Below are 24082 nucleotides of genomic sequence, written 5' to 3' on the forward strand. Positions count from 1 at the left end.
GAAAAACTAGTACTTAATAATACATAAATACAAGTATTAATTATTAATTACTAACTAATAAGACAGCCGACAATAAACAGATACTTTTTTTAAAAAAAAACAACAACACCACAACAACAAGTAAATAAATAATAAAAATTTGAAAATTTTAATAAAACATTTATTTTTTCCACAACTTGCGATGACATCATTTGAATTTGTTTTGTGTCAGTAAATAATGTAAGAAGACGACTTGAACATTGGAGCCAAAATAACGCAAGACATGAAAAAATATATTAAAAACAAAAACTGAAACTTTAATAGCAACTAAATATAACAAGTTTTCAGTATGAGTAGTAAGAAGTTAAAAAGGTCAACTAAATAGTAAAATCTCATGTTTTAGTTCGAAAGTAAAAGAGAGAAGCTAAATTACCAGAATAAAAAAAAAACACTATAAATCAAAAAGTAAACAACAGGCTCTGGCAAAAGTATGTCGTCATTTAACAAGAACAACAAAATTAATAAATTAAGTTCATGAAACATGTCAGTTAAACCAGCTAAAAAAAAATAGAAATTGTTATAAAGTTTTTTAATTTATCAACAAAAATGAAATGTTCAACTCCATTCTCATGTTTGGGGGCAAAAGAACATTTTTAGACAACATGCAGCTCATTTGTGTTAAGTTTAAATTGCTAAATTTTATGTAAATTTTTTAGAACAAACTTAATATGGTTTTACTAACTTAAGGAATATAATAAACATTACATTAATTACTTAAAAAGAAAATGCTATAATACAGCTTACTGCAATAACATGATAAGTCACAACGAAATTTTCCATGACTCTGAATTTGGCATGGGTTTGAAAGTCGCTGTGTTTTGTGGCTTATTCACATAGACCTGCGACTTAAGAAAAACCCACAAGAAAAAGTCTAACTGGGTCAATTCGCACGATACAGCTTACTGCAGTAACTTGATAAGTCACAACGAAATCCGAAATCTCCAATGTTCCATGACTCTGATTCATAAATAAGACTGAATTTGGCCGATGGCATGGGGTTGAAGGCGGCTGTGTTTGTGGCTACTTAATAAAAACCCAGAAGAAAAAGTCTAAAGGTCTCAAATTGCACGGTCTCAGTGACCAGTTCACATCACTTCCACGTGAGATAACCATGCCCTCAAATCGTTCGTGCAGAATGTCCAATGTGGCATGAGCTGTTTGAAATGAAGCTCCGTCTTGCTAAAACCACATGGCCTTGGAGAACATATCATCCAATTCAGGCCAAAAAATTTGGAAATCATCGACCTATAGATCTCGGCGTTGAGGGTGATGGCCTGGCCAACATCATTCTCAAAGAAATATGGACCGATGACGACAACGATGACCATAACAAACTGTAAGTTTTTCGGAATGCATTCAACGCTCTTGGATCTCATGTTGATTGGTATCGTCTCAAAATCGACAGTTTGGTTTCATCCAGAAATGGGGCTCATCGCGTAAGATAGGCGAAGCGCGCGGAACTTTGCCCAAACAGAAGAACCATTTGGATAAAACAATTTTAGAACAAACTGAATAAAAGACATGCAATTCGACAGATGTAGATTCAGCAATATGCCGCTGGGAAAGTTCGGAAGTCCGGTTAAATCTGTTAGACCACCGTTGACCGAAAATCCGGTTTTCTAAAATGGCCAATTTTTGGTTAACCGCCAAACCGGTTTTATAAAAAGGCGGTTTTTAACAAACACTAGTCATTATCGGAAACGAAAACGTGGACAAGATATACAGAATAGAATGACAAACCCTTCCCAAAGTTAGAGGATGAACTTAAGGAATAGGCAATGAATGAGTAGGTGTGAGAAATTGGCTGGACTCTACAGGGAAACCTAAATTCAAATAGAACAAAGGAGATTCTGAACCTAAATGGAACAAAACTCGTAACTGGACATACACAATTTAAGACTCTTCTGATTCGACTATCCAACAACACTATCGACACTGTCGATCGTTTGAGGAAGAGAACGAAACGCTGGAACATTAGTCAAATTAGAGACAAAAACTTTTATATGAACACAAGGCCAAACTTCGAATATCTTACGGATTCATATCGCTTTGGAAATGGGGAAAACTCATAACTGGAGACTTTAGATTCTTCTGGTTCGACGGAAGAGGGCGAAGCGCTAGAACATTATATGTGTCAATGTCCAGGATTTATTCGAATTATAGACGAAAATTGTTATATGAACACCATGAGAAACATGGAATATCGCTATAGAAATGGGGAAAACACATTCTTAAGAGCGCACATTTCCAAAATGGTTATGGGACCTGATCATCTACTCAAGCTTATCTACTGAAAGTTACAAGACCTGATATACTATATATTGTTACGAAATTGCATTATCAATTTGAATTTAACAGTCTGTAACTGCTGCTTAAAGCATTTATCATGTATATAAGCATTTCCATCAGTTGAAACTACTTCTTAGCAAACAATGTTAATAACACGCTGTTATTAACATTGTTTATAAGTTATTAACATTGTGAAGCAGCTTTAAAAGCTCTTGGTGATCATTGTAGAAATAGAACATTCTAGTTTTTCCTTTAGATTATTCATGAGAATTCTAGAAGATGGCGCTGTGTATATAAAAAGTAACAGCGAGTTGTGAGTGAGTCAGTATAACTGTATTACTAGAGTATTTTATTTTTTTAACTACTGATTGCTTTTTGCAATTGGCGGTTTATTTAAAGCAAATAAACCACCCTTTTTAAAGGTAAAACCATAAAAATATATTTTAGCGGCTCACTTCGAGATTTTGTTACCCTCCTCTAAATAAACCTGAGTTTGTTTTATTATGTTTTCCAAAATATTTTGGATCTAGTAATAACCGTTCGTGAGCTAGACCATAAAAAAAGTTTTGGATTGTTGGCATTTGACTGAGCTCATTTGACCTCTCGTAGGTATCAAGAAGCAGCTTCGCTGAGTAACGACTTCTTGCAAGGTTTTCTCCTCTGCGGAGCTTCAAAATCCAGCTTCGCTTTGTAAAGATTTCTTGCATTGCCGGGAGATAGGGTTTCTGATGCATTTCGAAACTTAACTGCACTAAAAGAAATCATTACTGGGCGAAGCAGGTTTTTTAAATACTTCAGAGGAGAAATTTTATAAAAAATGTAAAATTACTACCAACACAAGTGAAATAATTTCCAATTTGGAAGCAGGCTTTTTAAACATCTGAGTAGAAAACTTATAATAAATGTGAAATAACTCCCAACACAAGTGAAATAATTCCAAATTGGGAGCAATGCTCCTCTGAGATGTATAAAAATCGGCTTCCCTCAGTAATGATTTCTTGAATTGCCGGTCATCAGCCGAAAGCTGATGATGTATCAAAAACCTCTGGGATGTATCAAAAATTCAAGAAATCTGTACTAACCGAAGTACAGATTTCTTGGATTGCAGGGCGAAAATATTTTCTGAAGTATTTAGAAACCTAACTGCAGTAAAATAATTCTTTACTATGCGAAGTGGACTTGTGATACATCCAGAGGAGAAAACCTTTATATCCGGTCATAGACCGCCAATGCAAAAACACTTTACTGAACGAAGCCGTTTAGACCTCAGAGGATACAAAGTATACCATTTTTGTAAGCATTAATATATTGCTTCCGAATTGTGAATTATTTCACTTTTGTTTGGAGTTATTTCAGAATTGTTCGGACATAGTCAGGTAAAGACTTTAGAAATTGTTGTCGGCGCGCCGAGGCGGCTTCTGCGAATATAAAATGTGTCAACTTAGAATTATATTGTTTAAGTGTTTCAAAAAGACTTTAAATATTTCAAACTGACAGTTATTTAGATAAGAAGTTAAAGCAAAACTTTTCTTTTCATTTTTACCAGCCTTCAAAATAAAGTTTTACAGCCTTGGGGTTTAAATGCCCGACAAAACCAAAAAATCAATATTTTTCTTTTACTCTCATAAAAGATTTTGACAAAAATCTTTTTTTGTGTTACAAAAAAATACCAAAGCAAAACACTTTTGTAACACATAAGGGTATTTTCTACGTTTACCAATAAAAAAATCCTTTATTTTAAGGCAAGTGTTTGAAATTGTTATACTTAAGACTTGGGACAAATAAGAGAGGGGTGCAAATAAGGGAGGAAATAAAACTGAAAATGCATTTAAGAAAATAGTATACAAGATTTATATTATAGCAAAATAATGTTTAAATACTTACATTTAAAGATGTAATAATGACAAAAAAAGCCAGCCAATACGAAATAATTTGTTTAAAAGAATCCAAATTTAAAGATGAGCAGCCAGCGGAAATCAAAGTTGGAATTTAAACAAAAATTATAGTTGTAGATTGTAGAATTTTTTGTATATTTTTTTAATTTGTTTAGTTTTAATAGTTTATATATTTTTATTAAATTATAAAAGAAATAAAAAGCAAAATTATATGTAAAATTTGTTATAGTTATTTGTTTTTAAATTTGTTTCAGTGTATTTTTGTTAGTTATTGTTGGATAAACAGTTAAATTCTTTTAATTTCAATTCAATTTTACCAATTTTGTTTTTATTTTTTGTTTGTATTCAAAACACTTTATTAAATTTTGTTTTCGTTGGGAAAAAATTTCGTTTAATTATTTTCTTTATTCCATAAAAGAAATCTAAGCCAAATTGTCTGCCAAAAATATATATTTATAATAGAAAGAAAGCAAAAACAAAGATACAAAAAAAATAAAATTGGCAAAAATTTTAAAAAATTATTTAGCAATATATGTATGTTTGTATCTATGTATGTTTATATGTATTTATGTACATTTGTAAAAGTGTTTTTATGTGTCTGTTTATATTAGAGTATTTGTGTAAATTTAGCAAAATAGTTTTTTGTTTTATACGCACTTTTTTAAAAAATTTCTAATTCGTTTAATTGCGAGTAAAGAGTTGCTCTATATAGAATTTTACCTAAAGTGTAAAATTTACTAAAATAGAAAATAATAAAAACAACAATTAGTTAGAGTGTTTTTAGTGATTTTTGTTTTAAAGTAAAGTAATAGGTCAAATTATGTATATATTACATCGGCTTGGCCGATGTTTGTATGCCCTCCACTGTTAAGAGAGTTCAGCCTATTTAATTAAATCTTAAAAGGTTTCTTGATATACAAAACCCAATCTCTATACCTAATGCTGATTTGCCCCTAGATCCGAGCTATTGCTGAAACAAAAACTCGACCTTTTTAAATATTTGAATAGTCGACCTTTCGACTATTTTCTGAGTTTTTTCCACTTTTTCGACTATTTAGCCCATTTTTATGTAAGAAATATAAATTTGCAATTTTTATTTGAAGACAAAAGCAAATTTTTAAAAATTTGTACAACAAAAATAAAAAATCGACTATTCGACTTTTTTCAATTAATCGGCTTTACGACTTTTTGGGGATAACGTAATCGATTGTTCGACTTCATTTCCGAATAAAAAGTCGATTTTGACATTTTTCAGCAAAAATTCAATTGTTCTAACTTTCGAACAATCGACTTACAGCTCAAAAATTAAATATAAAAAATCGACTATTCGACTTTTATAGTTAATCGACTTTTTTGGGATAATGTAATCGATTGTTCAACTTTTTTTCAGAATAAAAAGTATATTTCGACATTTTAGAACAAAAATAAAAAATCTACTATTCGACTTTTTTTATTTAATCGACTATACGACTTTTTTGGGATAACGTAATCCATTGTTCGACTTTTTTTTCGAGTAAGAAGTCTATTTCGACATTTTTCAGCAAAAAGTCAATTGTTCTAACATTCGAAAAATCGACTTATAGAACAAGAATTAAAAATAAAAAAATCTACTATTCGACTTTTTTTAATTAATCGACTTTACGACTTTTTTGGGATAACGTTATCAAATGTTCGACTTCGTTTTCGAATAAAAAGTCGATTTCGACATTTTTCAGCAAAAAGTCGATTGTTCTAACATTCGAACAATCGACTTATAGTACAAAAATATAAAATAAAAAAATCTACGATTCAAATTTTTTTAGTTTAGTTTTTTAGTTTTTAGGTTTTGGAATTACGTAATCGATTATTATAAGCCAGGAAAGGATTTGACTTGGCTTCGATACATAGAAGCCAAACGGCTTCACAGCAAGGCTATGTAGAGCTGATTTACCACTCGTTTGTTCGACTTTTTTTCTGAAAAAAAGTCGATTTCGACTTTTCGATTTTATTCAGCAAAAAATCGATTGTTCTAAAAAATCTAACAATCAACTTATGGAACCCTAAGTATTAAATTAACAGTTCACAGCCAATGTGTCATCAGACTTGATCATTGGAGTCTTATTTCTGTTACAGCAATGGTTGTTAGGGGGAAAAAATAGTAAATTTTAAAATTTTATTACATAACCACTTCTTTTCTGCAATTTTGTAAGCTTAAGGAAACAGATTCTTATACATTGCACATTGGGGCAAAATCAAAATATTTCAAAATTAAACAATTTTCTTGAAAATAGATCCCATAACTCCCCAAAATAATTGGGATCATATTCCTACCAAGACTGAACTTGTACTGTTCTCAATGAAGACTAAGATCCCTAATTTTGACGTTACCTCGACTGAGCGGAACCGAATTGTCGCTCTCGAATAGTGAAAAATACCTACTTGGAAATTATACTCGACAGGAAATTATCCTGGAAACTCAACATTGCGCGCAAGAGTATCTGGCCATGAGGGGTATGTATGTCTGCAAAAGGGCCATAGGCGCGATCTATGGGGCTTCTGTGTGGTGGAAGGAAATGAACAGGTCCTCTAACCGTATACTCTTACCGTGAAAAAGTCGTTCTTCACAATACTGAACTGGTTACAAGTAGAGCTAATGCTAAAGTTGGCACTGAACACGGCCTTCATGCTCAACGTATGTAACGCATAGAATTACAAACCCTATGGACATGCTTACTTAATATATAGTATTCAAAATCTTCCTGATCATATTGATTACTGCATTCCTAGACCCCTCTTCCTAAGGAACTTCGGTTTATCAATCCCGTCCAGTATGGAATCTGATGATGACCTCTCCTTGGGTTTAATAGGGCTATCCATCTATACGGATGGGTCTAAAAAAGGGGATATAGTGGGCGGAGTTGTCTACATTCCTTGGGATATTAAGAATTTGGTATAAGAATGTCCTTTAGACTCCCAAATGGATGTAGTATTCTTCAAACCGAGATATCGGCCATTAGGTGAGCGGCCAACTGGCTCAGATATTAGAGGATATCTATATAGTATTTATACTGACAGTAAGGCGGCAATCAAATCGCTGATAGGTGTTTATACAACATCAAGTATAGTTCAGCAATGGCGGGCATAGTAAATTGGAAACTTCCTGTCGGAAGATGAGCTAGACTTCCTATGTGGCATTCCGCTGTCGACGTGTAAACAACGGATAAATAATGCATACTATTAACTTGCTCAAACAAGGTGGGGTAATGAATCCACTTGTGTTATTGCGAATATGATATGGCCTGCATTGGACTGTAAACGCACGTCGTATCTACTCGGTCTACAATGAATACGACTTAGAGATATGGTGGCTATGATGTCCGTCTCTGGGTGATATGCTTGCCAGGGGAACGATCATTCCTCTCTTCGAATTATCTGGGAAGGAATTAAGGTATATAGATGCCTTCATTATGTAAAGCAGATGGTTAATAAGACCGGGTATGCAAATGGAACCTGATAGTGGCCTCGTATCTTTCGCATGATGGTCTGCGCTCTCTGAATTTCTTCTCTCCTCTAACTTCTATCCATAATTTCTATTATTAACTCAACTCTAAATCGAATTTTCACCTTCCCTCTTCTTTTACTCAGGTAACGCAAAGGAAACAATCAATGGACCCACGTGAGCTGTACATAACACGAAAGGCTTTGGACGGCTACCAGTCTACCTATTCTATATTTGGTGCGAGGTTGATAAAACGTACTAATATAGTAAAAAATGTATTCCATTGAGGATCCGCAATATCTATATAAAATGAGTTAAATTTGGAAGGACCTGTTATGGATCCCTATTAAAACTTGAACTAAAAATCTATCAAATTCAAGATGTCTGCGATATTCATAACTAACTATAAATATAAGAAATAAATAGTGCACGAAACGCCTATTCGAGAGCTTTAAGAATATTTTAAAATCATTTATGTGGGATTAACTTGAAAAAATTCGCTAGCGTTTAAACTAAGTGAGCATACGATTTGAACTAGTTCATTTAGTTCAAATAATGGAATCGTTCAATTGAACTAGTTCGTTCATGAACTACCCAAGTGAAATATCTGACTGAGGTGTCCTAATTTGAGACCCCAAATCGTCGCTCCTGAGACCGTCTGCATTACTTAGAAATAATACTATTTCTAAGTAATGCAGACGGTATATATTTGATATTGAAAATAATGTTATTAAGTATTTGCAAGTAATAACCAAGTGATTATTGGATAGTTTATCATTAATAAATTTATTCATTCATTATTTGTAATTAATTTGATTATTATTATCATTTAAATTTCAAAGCATTTTCTATTGTCTCTTGAACATTGTCAAAGACATCCAAACACTTATGTTTTAGAAGATAACACTTCAGTTAGATTGCCTTAAATGTCATAAAATAAACATTTCAATTACTAAATTATTTATTAGGGGATACTTTAAAAATAGCATAAGTAGTAGTTCAAAAAATGTGTGTATTTATGTCTAATCACATTAAATATTAATAAAATTTGTAAATAATGCTAATAAAACAAACTTATAAAACTCTTATCATTCTCAGGGTCTATTGTTGAGTCGTTGGCAGACATACATAATTCTTGAGTATTGTTAAATGTGTCATAGGGTATTTGTTTCTTAAATATTTATTTATTTGTAAAATAATTGTTTAATTTGCATGGTTTTCCAGAAATAGATAGACGGCATGTTAAAATGCATGAATGAATTTTCTCAAGTTGTAAGTGGTCAAAAAAAATTTAAAATTTCAATTTAATCCCTAAAATGAAGTAAGAAGACATACACAGGAGCTTCGTAACGGATTGAAAATACCTGTGGTCATTGTAAGATTTTGAATATTGGAGCAAACACTATCAGTTAAAAATTTCTTGGGATATTAGTTTCAAGTAAATGACATTGGCAAGAAAAGGAAGCCAAGTCAAAAGAAACAAGTCAATACACCCTGCATAGTTTACAAAGAGACTGTCTAATAGCTGGTGCAACTTTCTACAGTACAGTACAAAATAAAAGTCTAAAGTGACTTCATCATAGGTTACTTAGAGACACTAAAGTGACAATTCACCTCAAACTAGATTACCTGGGATGTATAAAGTAACTACTGGGTATTTTATACAAATTTATAATGAATTTCAGATGGAAATTAACTAATTTTAATATTTTGTATACATTTTCCCTTTACTATTCTTTCAATTTTACACAAAATTTCTTGCAGTATACTCTATTAAACCATTAACTGGTTTTCAAATGTTCAACGGAAGCTTTTTTTTCGTTAGTACAAATCAGTTTTTTCCATACAGTTTAAAAACAAAACCGGAAATTATGCATGTTAACACAAAAAAAGAAAAGAAAGATGTTGATTTATTTAAAAGTGAACAAGTCCCTGAAAAATTATTTTTATGATTTTAAGTTAAATTGTTTTAAAATGACCAACAGCTTGAATAGTCCAAAGGGCTACATTACACTTAAATAAATGTAAATTTTTGGAAAATTTAATAAGAAATAATACAAAAAACAATAATCAATTAACAAGGTTGTTTAATTAATTACACTTTTATTTATTATTTTTGTTAAAAAAATTCTTTTGTAAAATTTATTAACAATTGTTATTAATTTTTTCTTGTATGTCTTTTTAAATAGTTATTTTGAATTTCATTTGTTAATTATTTTATTTTTGTTTTATATTGGCTTGTATTATTTTATTTAGATTGTGAACAACATCAACGATTAACTTGGCCATCAAAAAACCATATGCAGTCATCGACTACTGCCAGGCAGGCTGGCTCTTCACAACAAGAAGAGCCAGCCATATATTCATAATAAATACCAATACATAAACGTATTAAGTTAAGTATTATGTAGTTGTTTTATAGAGAAGTGGACCAGAGCTGAAAAATAATGAATTCGTTAATGTGTGCTTGGAAAATATCGAATTTTGTGCCAACAAAGCGTCATTTGTGGGAAGTTTTGCTTTACTTTTTTAATTTGAAAAAAAGTGCAGCTAAAGCACATCGGTTCCATCGGTTTCAACGTGCGAGGGATGGTTTGTGCGGTTCAGATGTGTTGATTTTGACACAAAAGAACAAATAACGCCCAGGCCAGCGAAAAAAAATTTAAGATCAAGAATTGAAGGCATTAATCCATGAAGATTGTTGTGAAACTCAACAAGTGCTTGAAAAAGCATTGGGAACTACTCAATCAGCAATTTAAAATTTTTTACAAGCAACAGGATTCATCCAAAAGCAGAGAAATTGGGTATGATACAAATTGAAGCCGATAGACCTTGGATATATAGATAAATGGATATCCAGCCGCAAAGGTAATGCTCTGTATGTGCCCCGACAGACTACTACTTGTTTCGATCGATGCAGAACGCTCTCTCTGGTTCACTTTGGAACAGAGTATACTATATTGGCTTGATTCGTTCTTGGCCTCAAAAGATGAGCAGTTCTTTTGGCTCGGAATCCATATGTTGCCAGAAAGATGGGTAAAGGTCATAGCTAACAATGGACAATCCATTGAATAAATATATTTTGTACAAATGTTTCAAAATAAAATCTAAACATTTGAAAAAATTCCTCTTTTTTAAGTCATATACCGAATACAAAAGGACTTCTTTGTCACCTGTTATGGAAAATGAAGACAAAGCTCCATTCTATCTAATGGAATAACCATGTATTTGTAAGATTTTTAGAAAATACGATATGGGAAATGAAGATAATAGACCACATATTGAATCTGAAATATAATTTTGAGAATTTTAAGAAAATTTTGAAAATTCAACTTATAAAAAATAAATTGAATCACTGGCGGATTTTGGGCATATTTGGACATGTCCTTCTTTTTCCCCCATTTATCTGATCTAAACTTGTGAGATTAAAAAAATTAAAATTTCAAAGAGTTTCACTGATTGTCTGAGGGATTTTGTGCCGCATACGAAAATGTACAGACATTTTTTATTGTAAGATTTATAAAAATTTAAAGAAATCTCTATGCAATTATGGCAATTGTAAAAATATTAAATATAAAATAAAGAAAATAAAACATATGGAAACTTCCGTTGGACTGAGTTAAAGTTTATCGAAAACAAAAAATGGTGAAAGATTTGAATAACACAAGGCAACAAAATATAAAAAAAAAAATACTTTTTTAACCATTACACAATTTTGATGTATTGTGGTTCCATTAGTGCAAATATGGCCCAAATTTAAAAAAAAAATTGAAGTAAAATTATTAATTTTTTTAGTTGTTTCTCCACATAATCAATGTTAACTCAAAAAGGATTAGTCCGATGTTATTAAAATAAACTTAGAAAAGTTGAAATTTACATAATCTTTAATTTTTTGTTTTCAAAAGTCATGAAAAATCGAAAACGGCATAAATTGTTCAGATTTATTGGTTTACCGCAAAGCCACATGTAATAGCAACAAAATGAGATATCGATCATAAAAATCGATTGATATTTTACGAGTTTATTCACAATTAAGATAATTCGCTCATTTTTTTTACGTGAAAATATAAAATTTTTTGTTTTCAAAAATCATGAAAAATCGAAAACGGCATAAATTGTTCAGATTTATTGGTTTACCGCAAAGCCACATGTAATAGCACCAAATTGAGATATCGATCATAAAAATCGATTGATATTTTAAGAGTTTATTCACAATTAAGTTAATTCGCTCATTATCTCAAAATTTTAGTTTATTGTTTGATATATGTATGTACATAAAATTCAGTAGTTCTTCTTTCGATTGATTGAATTTTGAAAACATTTTCCCCATGCTTTGTACAAATTTTCATTTATATATATTGTGTTTTAATCGGCTTAGTAGTTTCGGAGTTATAATAACAAATTGAAGCAAAAAATATATTTTTTACGTGAAAATAGCAAATTTTTTAATTTTAATAAAATCATGAAAAATTGAAAACGTCAAAAAATTTTCAGATTTATTGCTTTATCGCAAAGCCACATGTAATAGGAACAAAATGAGATATTGATCATTAAAATTAATTAACTCCTTTCGAATTTATTCACAATTAAGTGAATTCGCTCATTTTTACAGAATTTTAGTTTTTAGATATACATAAAATTGAGTAATTAATGTTCTTCTTTGAATTTGAACCATCATTGAACACCCAGTACTATATGCATTTCATGTCGAAAGAATCTTTCGAATTATAATTCATATTAAAAAAAATTAAGTTTTTTCAAGACTATTGGTATTTCTGAAGCAGTCGAAAGAATCTTTCGAATTATAATTCATATTAAAAAAAAATTAAGTTTTTTCAAGACTATTGGTATTTCTGAAGCAGTATGTGATAATTAAATGTCTAAAAATTTTATTATAAACTACTGGTTTTGCAACAATCCTCATTTCGAAAATAAAAAAATACACAACCTTTTTAAAATTTTATTTCAGAAGTTTATAATTATTTATTAATAAAATAAAAAGTCTGAAATACAAATGAAAATTTCTGAACTATAATTTTAAAATTCTGAAATATAATTAGAAATTTCTGAAATACAAATGGAAACTTCTGAAATATAATTGGAATACATATTCTGAAATTCAAGGAATTTTCTGAAATACAATTAGAAATTGGAAATGGTGTAGTTCTCAATCTTTACTTTAAAAGCACTTCATCGAAAAAATTAAATTTGTTTGGAAATTAAATTATAACAGACGGACATATTTCAGTTTTAATTCAATCTATTAAAGAATTTTATTTTCAAATCGGCATATAAAACTTACTGAACTCTCTTTTTGCTGTGGTGGAGGGCATAAATTTCAACAAAGTATTAATTCTTTTAAATATTGTTGCAGAAAAAATACGGTTATGGGTTTGAGTATTAGTAATTTATGTCAGCTGTTTGGGTTTTGCGGCTTTTTGGTTTTAAACCGACCAACATTTATAAATATTTTAAAATAAATAGATTTTTTCCCAAAATTCACTTAAATTTATGTGCATATTATTTATATCTTTGCTTAAGATCTATAAAATATTTCAAGTATATTTTGAAATTTTTAGTAATTTTTGTTTTAGATTTAAAATTGTTTTTTTGTTTTGTATTTTAAAGCACTTTTTGCACAACTATAACAAAAAACATTGATAATATTTATTGTGATAAACAATACACTTTTTTTTATATATTTAAAATTAAATTTTTCTGTTTATGAATTCTTCTCATAGATATATTTTCTTTTTTTCACACACATAGTAAATTCATTTTCGTTTTGTTTTCATTTTTTCATTCTTTCTTTCGTTTGTTTTTGATTTTAATATTCGTTTTTGGGGGTTTTTATTTTTAGTTATGTATTCTTCGTTTGTATCTGCAACGTTTTAATCGTTTTCTATTGCAATTTTCAAGTTACCGCAACTTGTATGGCGTTACCAAAAAAACAAAAATATAATTCAAAAACACAAAAATATATCTGAGATATAATAAAAACAACTTTGTATCTAATAAATTAACAAAATGGCCAGCCTCAGTCGGCGATGAACACTGACGTACCTTACTCGTTGACGTTTGATTCTAAACTAAATGTGTGTAACTTTTTGGACTTTTGTTATTTTTTCTTTTGGCCACTTGTCGTTGATTTGTTTGTTTGTTATTTCACATCAAAAATAGCACAAAACATGCTAAACATCCACAAAATACTACTAGACTGGTATTTATTTCTGTGGAGCGCGAGTGTGGAGCTTGTTTTAGTGAGACGTTAACAACAAGACAGAGAGAGAAAAAAGCTTTTGTTTTTTTATTAAAAGATTTAATGCGTATGTTTGTTTTTGTTGTTTTCAATGGGGAGTAACAGCTTTTCATTCAATCTGTACACTGAACATGTTTAGCTTGACATCAGGGATGAATTAACTTTTTATTGTGGTACATTTTGTTAAGTACTTGGAGTACATTTTTAAAAATAAACAAGTAAGAAAGTATATCCGGTAAAGCCCGCCTATATATCGCACTGGTTCCTCTAAAGAGATTCAACTCAAAATTTAAAAATGTTCAGTAGAGGCAAAAAACTGTTTTTATACCCTTCACCTTCGTGAGAAGGGTATATATAAGTTTGTCATTCCGTTTGTAATTTCCACAATATAATTTTCCGACCCTATAAAGTATACATATTCTGGATCCTTATATATAGCGGAGTCGATTAAGCCATGTCCGTCAATTTTCTGAAGACCCCAGATATCTTCGGGATTCAAATCTTCAATAATTCTGTCAGACATGCTTTCGAGAAGTTTCCTATTTAAAATCAGCAAAATCGGTCCTCAAATGGCTGAGATATGAGGAAAAAACCAGGACAACCTCGATTTTGGACCTATATCTGGAATACTATATCATTAATATAGACAATATGGATATCTAATGATAGTTATTACAAAGACCTTTGCAACGACGTATATAAGACCACAGTAAGTTGGACCTACAATGGGTCATAATCAGAAAAAAATATTTTTAACCCGATTTTTTTTTCACCAAAAAAAAAATTAAAAAACCTAAATTTTTTTTTAAAATTTAAAAGAAAAAATATTTTTTTTTTAAAATATAAAAGAAAAATGAAAAAAAATAAATTTTGTTTACCTAAAAATATTTAAAATTTTTATTTTGAAGTATAATTTGGTGAAGTGTATATAAGATTCGGCACAGCCGAATATAGCTCTCTTACTTGTTTTTTAATACATTACAATGAAAGTTGTTGTCTTTATTTTAAAGTTTTCTTGCATAAAACCATTTTTAAGAGCTCATTAAAGTGATTTTAGGAAGTGGGACTTATAAGGGTGCTGTTATCAATTATGGACCGATCTCCATTACATTAGGTCTCGTGACTAATTTCTATAAGAAACTTATTTTTGTTAAATTTATTTTGCATATCAATATTGTTAAGAGGTTGATTATGCTCATTAAAGTGATTTTAGAAATTTGGCCTTATAAGGAAGCTATAAGGACCGACCGTTATCAAATTAAATCGTGTGATTTTTGTCTACATGAAACTAATTTATGTGGAATCAAAATTTTTTAAGAAATTTATGATCCATAAAGTGATTTTAGTAAGTGGTTATTATATGGGAGCTATTAGGTCGTGTGATTTATACCTATATTAAACTTATTTCTGTTGAATATTATGTGGATTCCAAAATTTTTAAGAGATTTGCGAGGATGCGTCAAAAAGTCCGTGCCTTTTTGAATGAAACACCGGTCTTTGGATTAAAAATTATTTTATTTGCCAAAAAAGTCATATTTTATCTCTATACACTTTGTCCAACATTGCTCCAATTTTTGTATCCCTTCCAAAAAATAAGATTTGCCGAAGCCATCAAAATAGGTATTTTTTGTGAGTCAATTCTCTTTCCGTCTAAGACATTTCTTCAAGTTTGGAAACGAGAAATAATCACTCGGCGCTCAATCAGGATAATAATGCAGAAGATGTAGCATTTCATAGCCTAATCCATGGATTTTTGCCATGGAAACTGCAGCTATCTTGCGGAATGATTTTTCATACCCTCTCTATTTCAATTTCCGAGCGGCCAACACCATTCATTTTTTTCAATTGTTTCGGGTGTAGAGACCTATGCAGGACGTCCAGAACGTTCGGCATTTTCCGAGTTTGTACAGCCACAACGAAATTCAGTAAACCACTTTTTTACCATTGAAATTGATGGTGCAGAGTTCTCATAGTTTTTTTTATCAAGCTTAGTCTTTGTTTGAGTGCTGATTTTTTCCGCAAAAAATAATGCTTAATGAGCAGACGAAATTAACTTTTTCCAGTTGATCCTCAAGTCACGAGGTAGTCTACTATCAATGGCTGTCAAACACAAACTAAATGACGCTGTCAAACACAAACTAATGCAATTTTGACAGGAGTCAACTGTTCACAGGAGCAGTGTTGCCCTTTCAGTTATGAGTCGGGAAATTGTAATATTTTGACCATTCTTAAACTTGTAAAGTATTATGCTTTCGGCCCATTTAACGGGCCCCCTGGAGAGTTTTTAGCATATTTGAAACCGTTGGTTTAGAAAACAAGTTTTACAATTTTCATAATTTGAAACAGTTAGTAAACTTTTATAAGTGAAGCGTTAAATTAAATATGATATACATAAATATATATATTCATATATCATTTACAGTACATTTATATCATATTATTCTCTTCTTACCATAAATTCGACTTAAATGATTAGTTAGAAGAATCGTTTCACTAAACCTTTAAATTGTACTTTGTTCTTTAAATATTTTATTTTACTAAACAATCATAAAAATTTATCTTAATGTGCACAAAATATTTTTAATCCCTCCTGAGTAGTAAAAACCGCAAATGCTATAAACTATGTAGTAATTTTCTTTGGGTATTTTATATTATTTTTAGATATAGTTGTTTCTAACAATTGTGGTTAACTAAACAAAAGCTTTTCTAAAGAACCTATAAACCCCTTTATCCCAAACTTTTAAATTTAGCTAAACTGATCCACATTTATGATAAAGGGTGTTTCATTTAGCGATTCAGATCATTAAATTTAATTAAAACAAAATGTGTATGAGATATCATCGACCTTATTTATTCGTTTGAAAGGCTTATCGATACCATGTTGTCTATACACTGAATAAACCAATTCGACAGATGTAGCTTCAACAATATGTACTCGAGAAGTCTTTCTCTATAGAATCATAAGCAAAAAATTGCCACCATTAGTCCCACAGTACTTTAATGTAAACTTTAATATACCTTAAATAACATTCCTGATGTTGACTAAGCTTTTACTTGGAAAGCTTTTATGTAAACTGTTATCTAACATTTACAACATTACTCTTGTAATTAAACTCTTTATGTGGGATACGTAATAAGTTTATTTTTACATTCATTATAAACTAAAATAAACAAGTAAGAGAGCTATATTCGGCAGTGAAGAATCTTATATACCCTTCACCAAATTCTACTTCAAAACAAAAATTTTAAATATTTTTAGGTAAACAAAATTTTTTTTTATTTTTTGTAAAAAATTTATTTTAAATATTTTTCAAATATGATTTTTAATTTAAAACAAAATTTGTAAAATTAAAAAAAAATTTTGGTTTTAATTGGTTTTTTTAATATTTAGCGACAAAAAACTTTTGGTGAAAAAAAAATTCGGGTTAAAAAATATGTTTTGACCCATTGCAGGTCCAACGTCTTTGAAATATCTATCATTAGATATCCATATTGTCTATATTAATGATTTAGTATTCCAGATATTGGTCAAAAATCGAGGTTGTCCTGTTTTTTCCTTATATCTCAGCCATTTGTTGACCAATTTTCTCGACTTTAAATAGCAACCCAGCCGGAAGAATTCCGGAGATATTGATGGCTTCGGAAAGTTGATTTCAACAGACAGATGTACATGGCTTAATCGACTCCGCTATCTAGGATCCAGAATATATATAATTTATAGGGTCGGAAAATTATATTGAGGAAATTACAAACGGAATGACAAACTTATATATACCATTCTCGCGAAGGTGAAGGCATAAAAATCCAAAAACAATTTGTATTTTTTTGTGGAATTTTGTTCATGTTTTTCTTGTGTTAAATTGTAAAAAAATCAGAGTGTGATGTTCCTTTTTTTAAAAATATTTAAAAATTGTTAATTTATTTTCACTTTTTTAGAGGTTTTTACAAACACAACTTTACATATTTTCACAAATAACCAAATTATTAAAACTAAAACACTTATTACAAAAATTATTAAACCTGCCAAGCAATCCACACCATGTTTCTTAAAATAACCCATTTTCTGGGCCTGACTTTGTAAGTGTAGGGCTCCATTATGTCTCAACACATATTCCGTCCAATATACCGCCAAATCTATGGGTTTTATAGGTTGATCATGATATCTTAGGGAAATTTCTTTGGCTCTTTGAATGTACTGAGGATTATTTAACATTTCCAAGATGGTAGTTTTCAGTTGTTCTGTGTTAAATGCCCTGAAATCTAAGGCCAAAGCAAATCCTTGCTGTTTGGCTCTATTAACATTCATTTGTTGATCAAAATATGCCGGTAGGCCTAAGATGGGTTTACCATGATACACCGACTCAAATGTAGACAAAAGACCACCATGTGAAATAAATAGTTTAACTTTGGGATGGGCCAATATATCGCCCTGGGGAAACCAAGATGAGATTAAAACATTTGAGGGTTTGCCTTCCAACTTGGGATTTTCAAATTTCCATAATATTTTGTAGGGCAATTGGGCAAATACCTTATTAAATATTTGTAAAGTTTCCACAGGGAAATCCTTGCTCTTGATATTAGAACCCATGGAAAAGTAAATGACATCTTGTGTGGAGTTATCTAGGAAATCCTGGATTTTTTGAGGCAATGGTTTGGGCTGATGTTGAATTTGAAAACCTCCAATTTCAATCATATTTGTTACATACGAACGTGGAGAACTTAGGGAAAAATGTTGATTCATTAAGAAGAGTGACATATTCTGGCGTAGAGACCAAATATCTTGCTTTATATGGGGCATATACTTGTCTAGTATGCGCTGATGTCTGGGCAAATGCACCAAACGATTATGTATTAATTCCAAAAGTTTTAATAATAAATTCTGCATACGATTTGTGTAGGACATTTTCTCGGTAAACCCGGTTGACATTAAAGGCACATATGTAAAGGGAGAAATATTACCCATAAGTTCATCGATTATAGGATCAGTGCCATATGAGGATACACCTATAATGGGCGCATTAAAATGTGCACCTAAACTATACCAGGCATCGGTGTTTACCGACTCCAAAATAATCAAATCAAATGTTTCAGTTTTCAATAAATTTTGAACTTGTGGATTCTTCATAACGGCCAAAGTCACATTGGTGAAAAAATCCGATAGAAAAGTCATGTCGCCCCACAAATTACGTTCCTGCTCCTCAGCTGCAGCTACAAAATCTGAAATATATTAAAACAGACATTTAAAAGTCTATAAAATATTTTTAATGATCTGTTGTACCAACCTATACTATGAACTTCCATTACCGCTACATCTCTGTAATTAGTTACATTCTCTTTGCCCGGATAGGCATTAATAACGGTTAATTCATGGCCCCTTTGTGCTAGGGTTTTTAAAAATGGCTGCACCAGAATATATTGTGATCTTCCAGGAAACGGAAAAACTGCTAAAATTTTAGCACTTTCATTAAATTCAATACAATTTAGGAAAATTATTAAAACCGTAAACAAATTTATTTTAAATTTCATGGCTTTTTATTTAAGAGCTTTTATATAAAAATTAAATTACGTTGTTGATAGGAGGGAATGTTAAATCTAACTGAATGTGAAAATAATCTTGTCATTTACAATGAAGATTACATTTGATTTAAAAATTGAGAAACAAAATTAATGCTCACGTAATAGGGTTTCCAAAACCGAATGGGATGTTAACGAAATTGTAAAAAATCAACGCTTTTTTAATCAAATAAAAATTTTAAAACAATTACATATTTGTCAGCCCAATTATGAAAAAAAAATCCCCGGCAGTTTTTTCCCTTTTCGTTTTTTATACCCTACACCACCATAGTGGGGAGGGTATTATGCGCTTGTGCAGATGTTTGTAACGCTCAAAAATATTAGTCTAACACCCACCTTAAAGTATACCGATCGACTTAGAATCACTTTCTGAGTCGATTAAGCGATGTCCGTCCGTCCGTCCGTCCGTCTGGTCGGCTGGCTGGCTGGCTGTCCATGTAAACCTTGTGCGCAGAGTACAGGTCGCAATTTTGAAGATATTTCGATGAAATTTGATATATACTATTTTTTCGGCTCAAGGACCAAGCCTATTGAAACTGGCTGAAATCGGTCCATTATTTCACCTAGCCCCCATACAAATGTCCTCTAGAAATTGGACTTTATCGGTCATAAATGTTTAATTTATATATGTATCTCCATAAATTCCGCTCCAAATAAGTTTTATATACACAAAATTCATGTCACCAAATTTTGTTACGATCGGTCCATAATTAGTCATAGCTCCCATATAGACCCGCTTCCGAAAATCACTTTAACGTGCATAAATCGCTTAAAAAAGTTGGTAAACACACAAAATTCAACATAGTTAACTTTAATATAGACATAAATCACACGACCTAATTTCATGGTGATCGGTCCATAATTGGTCATAGCCGCCATATAAGGCCCACTTCCAAAAATCACTCAAAAATATAAATTATTGAAATTTTAAAAGAAAAAATTTTTTTGCTCTTTTACTTAGTGTAGGGTATTATATGATCGGGCTTGACCGACCATACTTTCTTACTTGTTTAATATAGAATTTGAATAGAAACAATTAAGATAAATATTTTTAGGTAAACAAAATTTTTTTTTTGCAGTTTTTTAATTTTTTGGAAAAAAATGTTTCGAATTGTTTTTTTTAAATTTTAAAAAATATTTTTTTTTTAAATTTCAAATTTTATTTTTTTTTTTTCAATTTTTTTTAATATTTAGCGAAAAAAACTTTTTGTGAAAAAAAATCGGGTTAAAAAATATTTTTCCGATTTTGACCCATTGTAGGTCCAACTTACTATGGTTTTATGTATCATTGCAAAGGTCTGTGAAATATCTATCATTAGATATCCATATTGTCTATATTAATAACTTAGTAATCCAGATATAGGTTAAAAATAGGTAAAAATCGAGGTTGTCCTGGTTTTTTCTTCATATCTCAGCCATTTATGGACCGATTTTGCTGATTATTGAAGATTTATATCCCGAAGATATCTGGGGTCTTCAGAAAATTGATTTCAACAGACATACGGACATCGCTTAATCGACTCCGCTATCTATAAGGATCCAGAATATATATACTTTATAGGGTCGGAAATGAAAAATGTAAAAATTACAAACGGAATGACAAACTTATATATACCCTTCTCACGAAGGTGAAGGGTATAAAAATGAGAAAAGGAAAAAAACTCCTGGGGAATTTTTTTCATAATTAGGCTGTATATATTTGAAACTGATTTTTGTTCAAACAATAATTAACAAATATTATTATTACAATATTTAAAAGATAACTCCGAAATTTCGGTATTTATTGGTTGTAAAATGCGGGATTTTTTAAAACAGTTGGCTTTTATTTTGAAACATTTGTACAATAGAAATTTATTCCAAATATTGGCCAAATATTGTTATAAATGAATTTTTCGCATCTTTCTGGCAGTATATAGATTCCGAGCCAAGAACGAATCAAGCCAATATCGGATACTCTATTCCAGAGAGCGTTCTGCACCGATCGAAGCAAATAGTATTCGGACGGGGTAAAGCCTCGACTATAAGGCCGGTGAGGCAAAACTTCACAACCACTTCATTTTAAATAGTTTTTAATAGGTATTGAATAATGTGGCCGAGCTTTGTCATCATGGAATATTACGGTTTCATATCTGGCTGCATATTCTGGGCGTTTTTCGGCCAATGCTCGCTTGAAATGAATCAATTGCATTCGGTACAGCTTCCCTGTGATGGTCTGGCCAGATTACAGCAGCTCATAATATATAGAACCCTTTTGGTCCGTCCAAATACAAGCAATCGGTATTCAGCTGTACTTTTTCTCAAATTAAAGAAGTAAAGCAAAACTTCCCGCATATGACGCTTTGTTGGTACAAAATTTTATATTTTCGAAGCAAAAAAACTTTGTTCTTTACACTATAATGTTCAATAACTAAGTGAGAATAAATGACAGATATGTATCCTTCTAAAGGACATATGGGCAATTCCATATCATCGTACGTGACATTTGTACGCCTATAGAGTGGAATAGATTTTGCAAAAATAAGAGAATCTGAAAAATAATTTGGTCCTTGTGTTCCATTCCATAGTTCTTTCGAAATATTGTTGTACAAAATATTGAGCGAAATAAAGTTATATCGTACGTGATATAAAACGGAACTAATTTTGAGGTACATGTAGAAATATGCGAAAATATTCGAATCATGAGAGGCGGTTATGTTTTCTTTTAATTTCTTACACCTAACGAAATATTTTTCCGTTACAATCCGTCATATTTAAATAAAAACAATATTTGGATGATTTTATAATAAATAAAATTTAATATCGTACGTGACATACCGTACGTGACAGATTTTTCTCTTATAATAAAACAATTATGTAAATATATTCAAAAACTAAAACAAATAATAGAAAATATACATTCGGTTTCAATAAACAATTTTATAATAGCAAATAAACAATCAGAGTTAAATTCATTTCTTACTACTTATGCTAATTCGGAACTTTGTTTTAACCGCAATTTTAGCCTAAAACATGCAAATTAAATTAAAAAATTAAATATAGTCAGTTTAAACTATTATTTTTGTCAATAAAATGTTGTAATAAGTACTTACACATAGTAATATTTTAATGTTTTCTCCTATTCAAATCATCTTGAAAAAAAGTTTCAAGGGTTTTTGGGTTTTCGGTCGTCGTAGTCATTCTCGTGGAATTCCCCATATAAGTTATGAAAAACAAAAACTGCGTTCAATGGACCCGCCATCTATTGTAAATCCCGCATTTTTAAGTTTTCAAATTCTGATTTCCCAATACCGTTCATGTATTGCAACCCCTTTCACACACAACATTGTTTTGAAACTAATAATATTCTTATCGCTCTACAATTTAATTAAGTGAGCATTAAGTGTGTAGAATTTATTTACGGTTAGTGGACGTCAGATAATTTCAGGTATGTTATTTTTATTAAATTTTTGAGAAAATATATAAATATATGTCAGTATTTTAGAGCAAAGACATTCTGGCTAGAAGTTCATCGAACGTCTTGACTTTGTGTGTATGTTAAAGAAGTTTGGCACAACCGATATTTATACACCGTGTGCCAATTCAATTAAAACATTTGAAAATATGTATGCATTATACATACACTGCTGTTGTCAATTTTGTTAATTATACCCTTCATATAAGTTTGTCATTCCGTTTGTAATTTCCACAATATAATTTTCCGACCCTATAAAGTATATATATTCTGGATCCTTATAGATAGCGGAGTCGATTAAGCCATTTCCGTCTGTCTGTTGAAATCAATTTTCTGAAGACCCAAGATGTTTTCGGGATTCAGACATGCTTTCGAGAAGTTTCCTATTTAAAATCAGCAAAATCGGTCCACAAATGGCTGAGATATGAGGAAAAAACCAGGACAACCTCGATCTATATATGGATATCTAATGATAGATATTTCAAAGACCTTTGAAACGACGTATATAGACCATAATAAGTTGGACCTACAATGGGTCAAAATCGGAAAAAATTATTTTAACCCGATTTTTTTTTAACAAAAAAATAAAAAAAAAAATTTTGTTTAACTAAAAATATTTAAAATTTGTATTTTGAAGTATAATTTGGTGAATGGTATATAAGATTCGCCACAACCGAATATAGCTCTCTTACTTGTTTTAATACAATATTTCAGAATTCATCCATTATTTCAGCAGAAACATCTGAACATAGGAGAGAACCAGCAGTTGCTGCTGTGATCTGAATGCGTAATGTTTTAGATAATATATCGATAATGCAACAGGCTCATCAGTATCCTATAACCGTCCATGCTTTTCAAATCTTATTTTTTTCGTAAAATAATATTTTTTCTATAAATTGACATAGACATATGCATATAATACTATGACCTCCCACTACGATACTAAAATGTATTTAAATAAAATTCATTATTTCAATGGTGAAAAAATGGTCATAGCCAGCATTGCCACTCATTATCATAATTTAAAATGTATCTTAAGCGATCATTGAAGTACTGCAGTACTTTTGAAATCCGATTCGTACTGACAAAATACATTT

The 24082-nt window shown here is 30.6% G+C and overlaps 2 protein-coding genes across 3 annotated transcripts in view; both read right to left on the reverse strand.

Annotated features, from left to right (window-relative positions):
* The window catches only part of LOC135959756 (uncharacterized), a 99923-nt gene extending 86047 nt beyond the window's left edge, over positions 1–13876 (reverse strand). Inside the window, exons 1-2 of one of the 2 annotated variants that reach the window (XM_065510802.1) lie at positions 13765–13781; positions 4881–4960 (exon numbers count right to left, since the gene is read on the reverse strand). The gene's annotated coding sequence lies outside the window, so the exon portion shown is untranslated. Of the gene's footprint in view, positions 1–4880; positions 4961–13764 lie in introns of both variants that reach the window. The other variant, XM_065510803.1, reaches the window with a different exon arrangement.
* A 3968-nt stretch (positions 13877–17844) lies between these two features.
* LOC135960481 (UDP-glycosyltransferase UGT5-like) lies at positions 17845–19539 on the reverse strand. The gene is made up of 2 exons (XM_065511783.1): positions 19243–19539; positions 17845–19177 (listed from the first exon to the last, which is right to left on the reverse strand). Exons 1-2 carry the CDS (start codon positions 19484–19486, stop codon positions 17874–17876), a joined length of 1548 nt encoding a protein of 515 aa, XP_065367855.1. The 5' UTR covers positions 19487–19539; the 3' UTR covers positions 17845–17873.
* Positions 19540–24082: the final 4543 nt, after the last annotated feature.

Source organism: Calliphora vicina, chromosome 5 (assembly GCF_958450345.1).
Source record: "Calliphora vicina chromosome 5, idCalVici1.1, whole genome shotgun sequence".
NCBI classification, from domain to species: domain Eukaryota; kingdom Metazoa; phylum Arthropoda; class Insecta; order Diptera; family Calliphoridae; genus Calliphora; species Calliphora vicina.

Excerpts from the sequence above, each read along its gene's own strand:
- LOC135960481 (XM_065511783.1), bottom strand. The coding sequence starts at position 19,486 with ATGAAATTTAAAATAAATTTGTTTACGGTTTTAATAATTTTCCTAAAT. Across the intron at positions 19,178-19,242 it reads AATGGAAGTTCATAGTATAG|ATTTTGTAGCTGCAGCTGAG; the intron begins GTTGGTACAACA and ends AATATATTTCAG.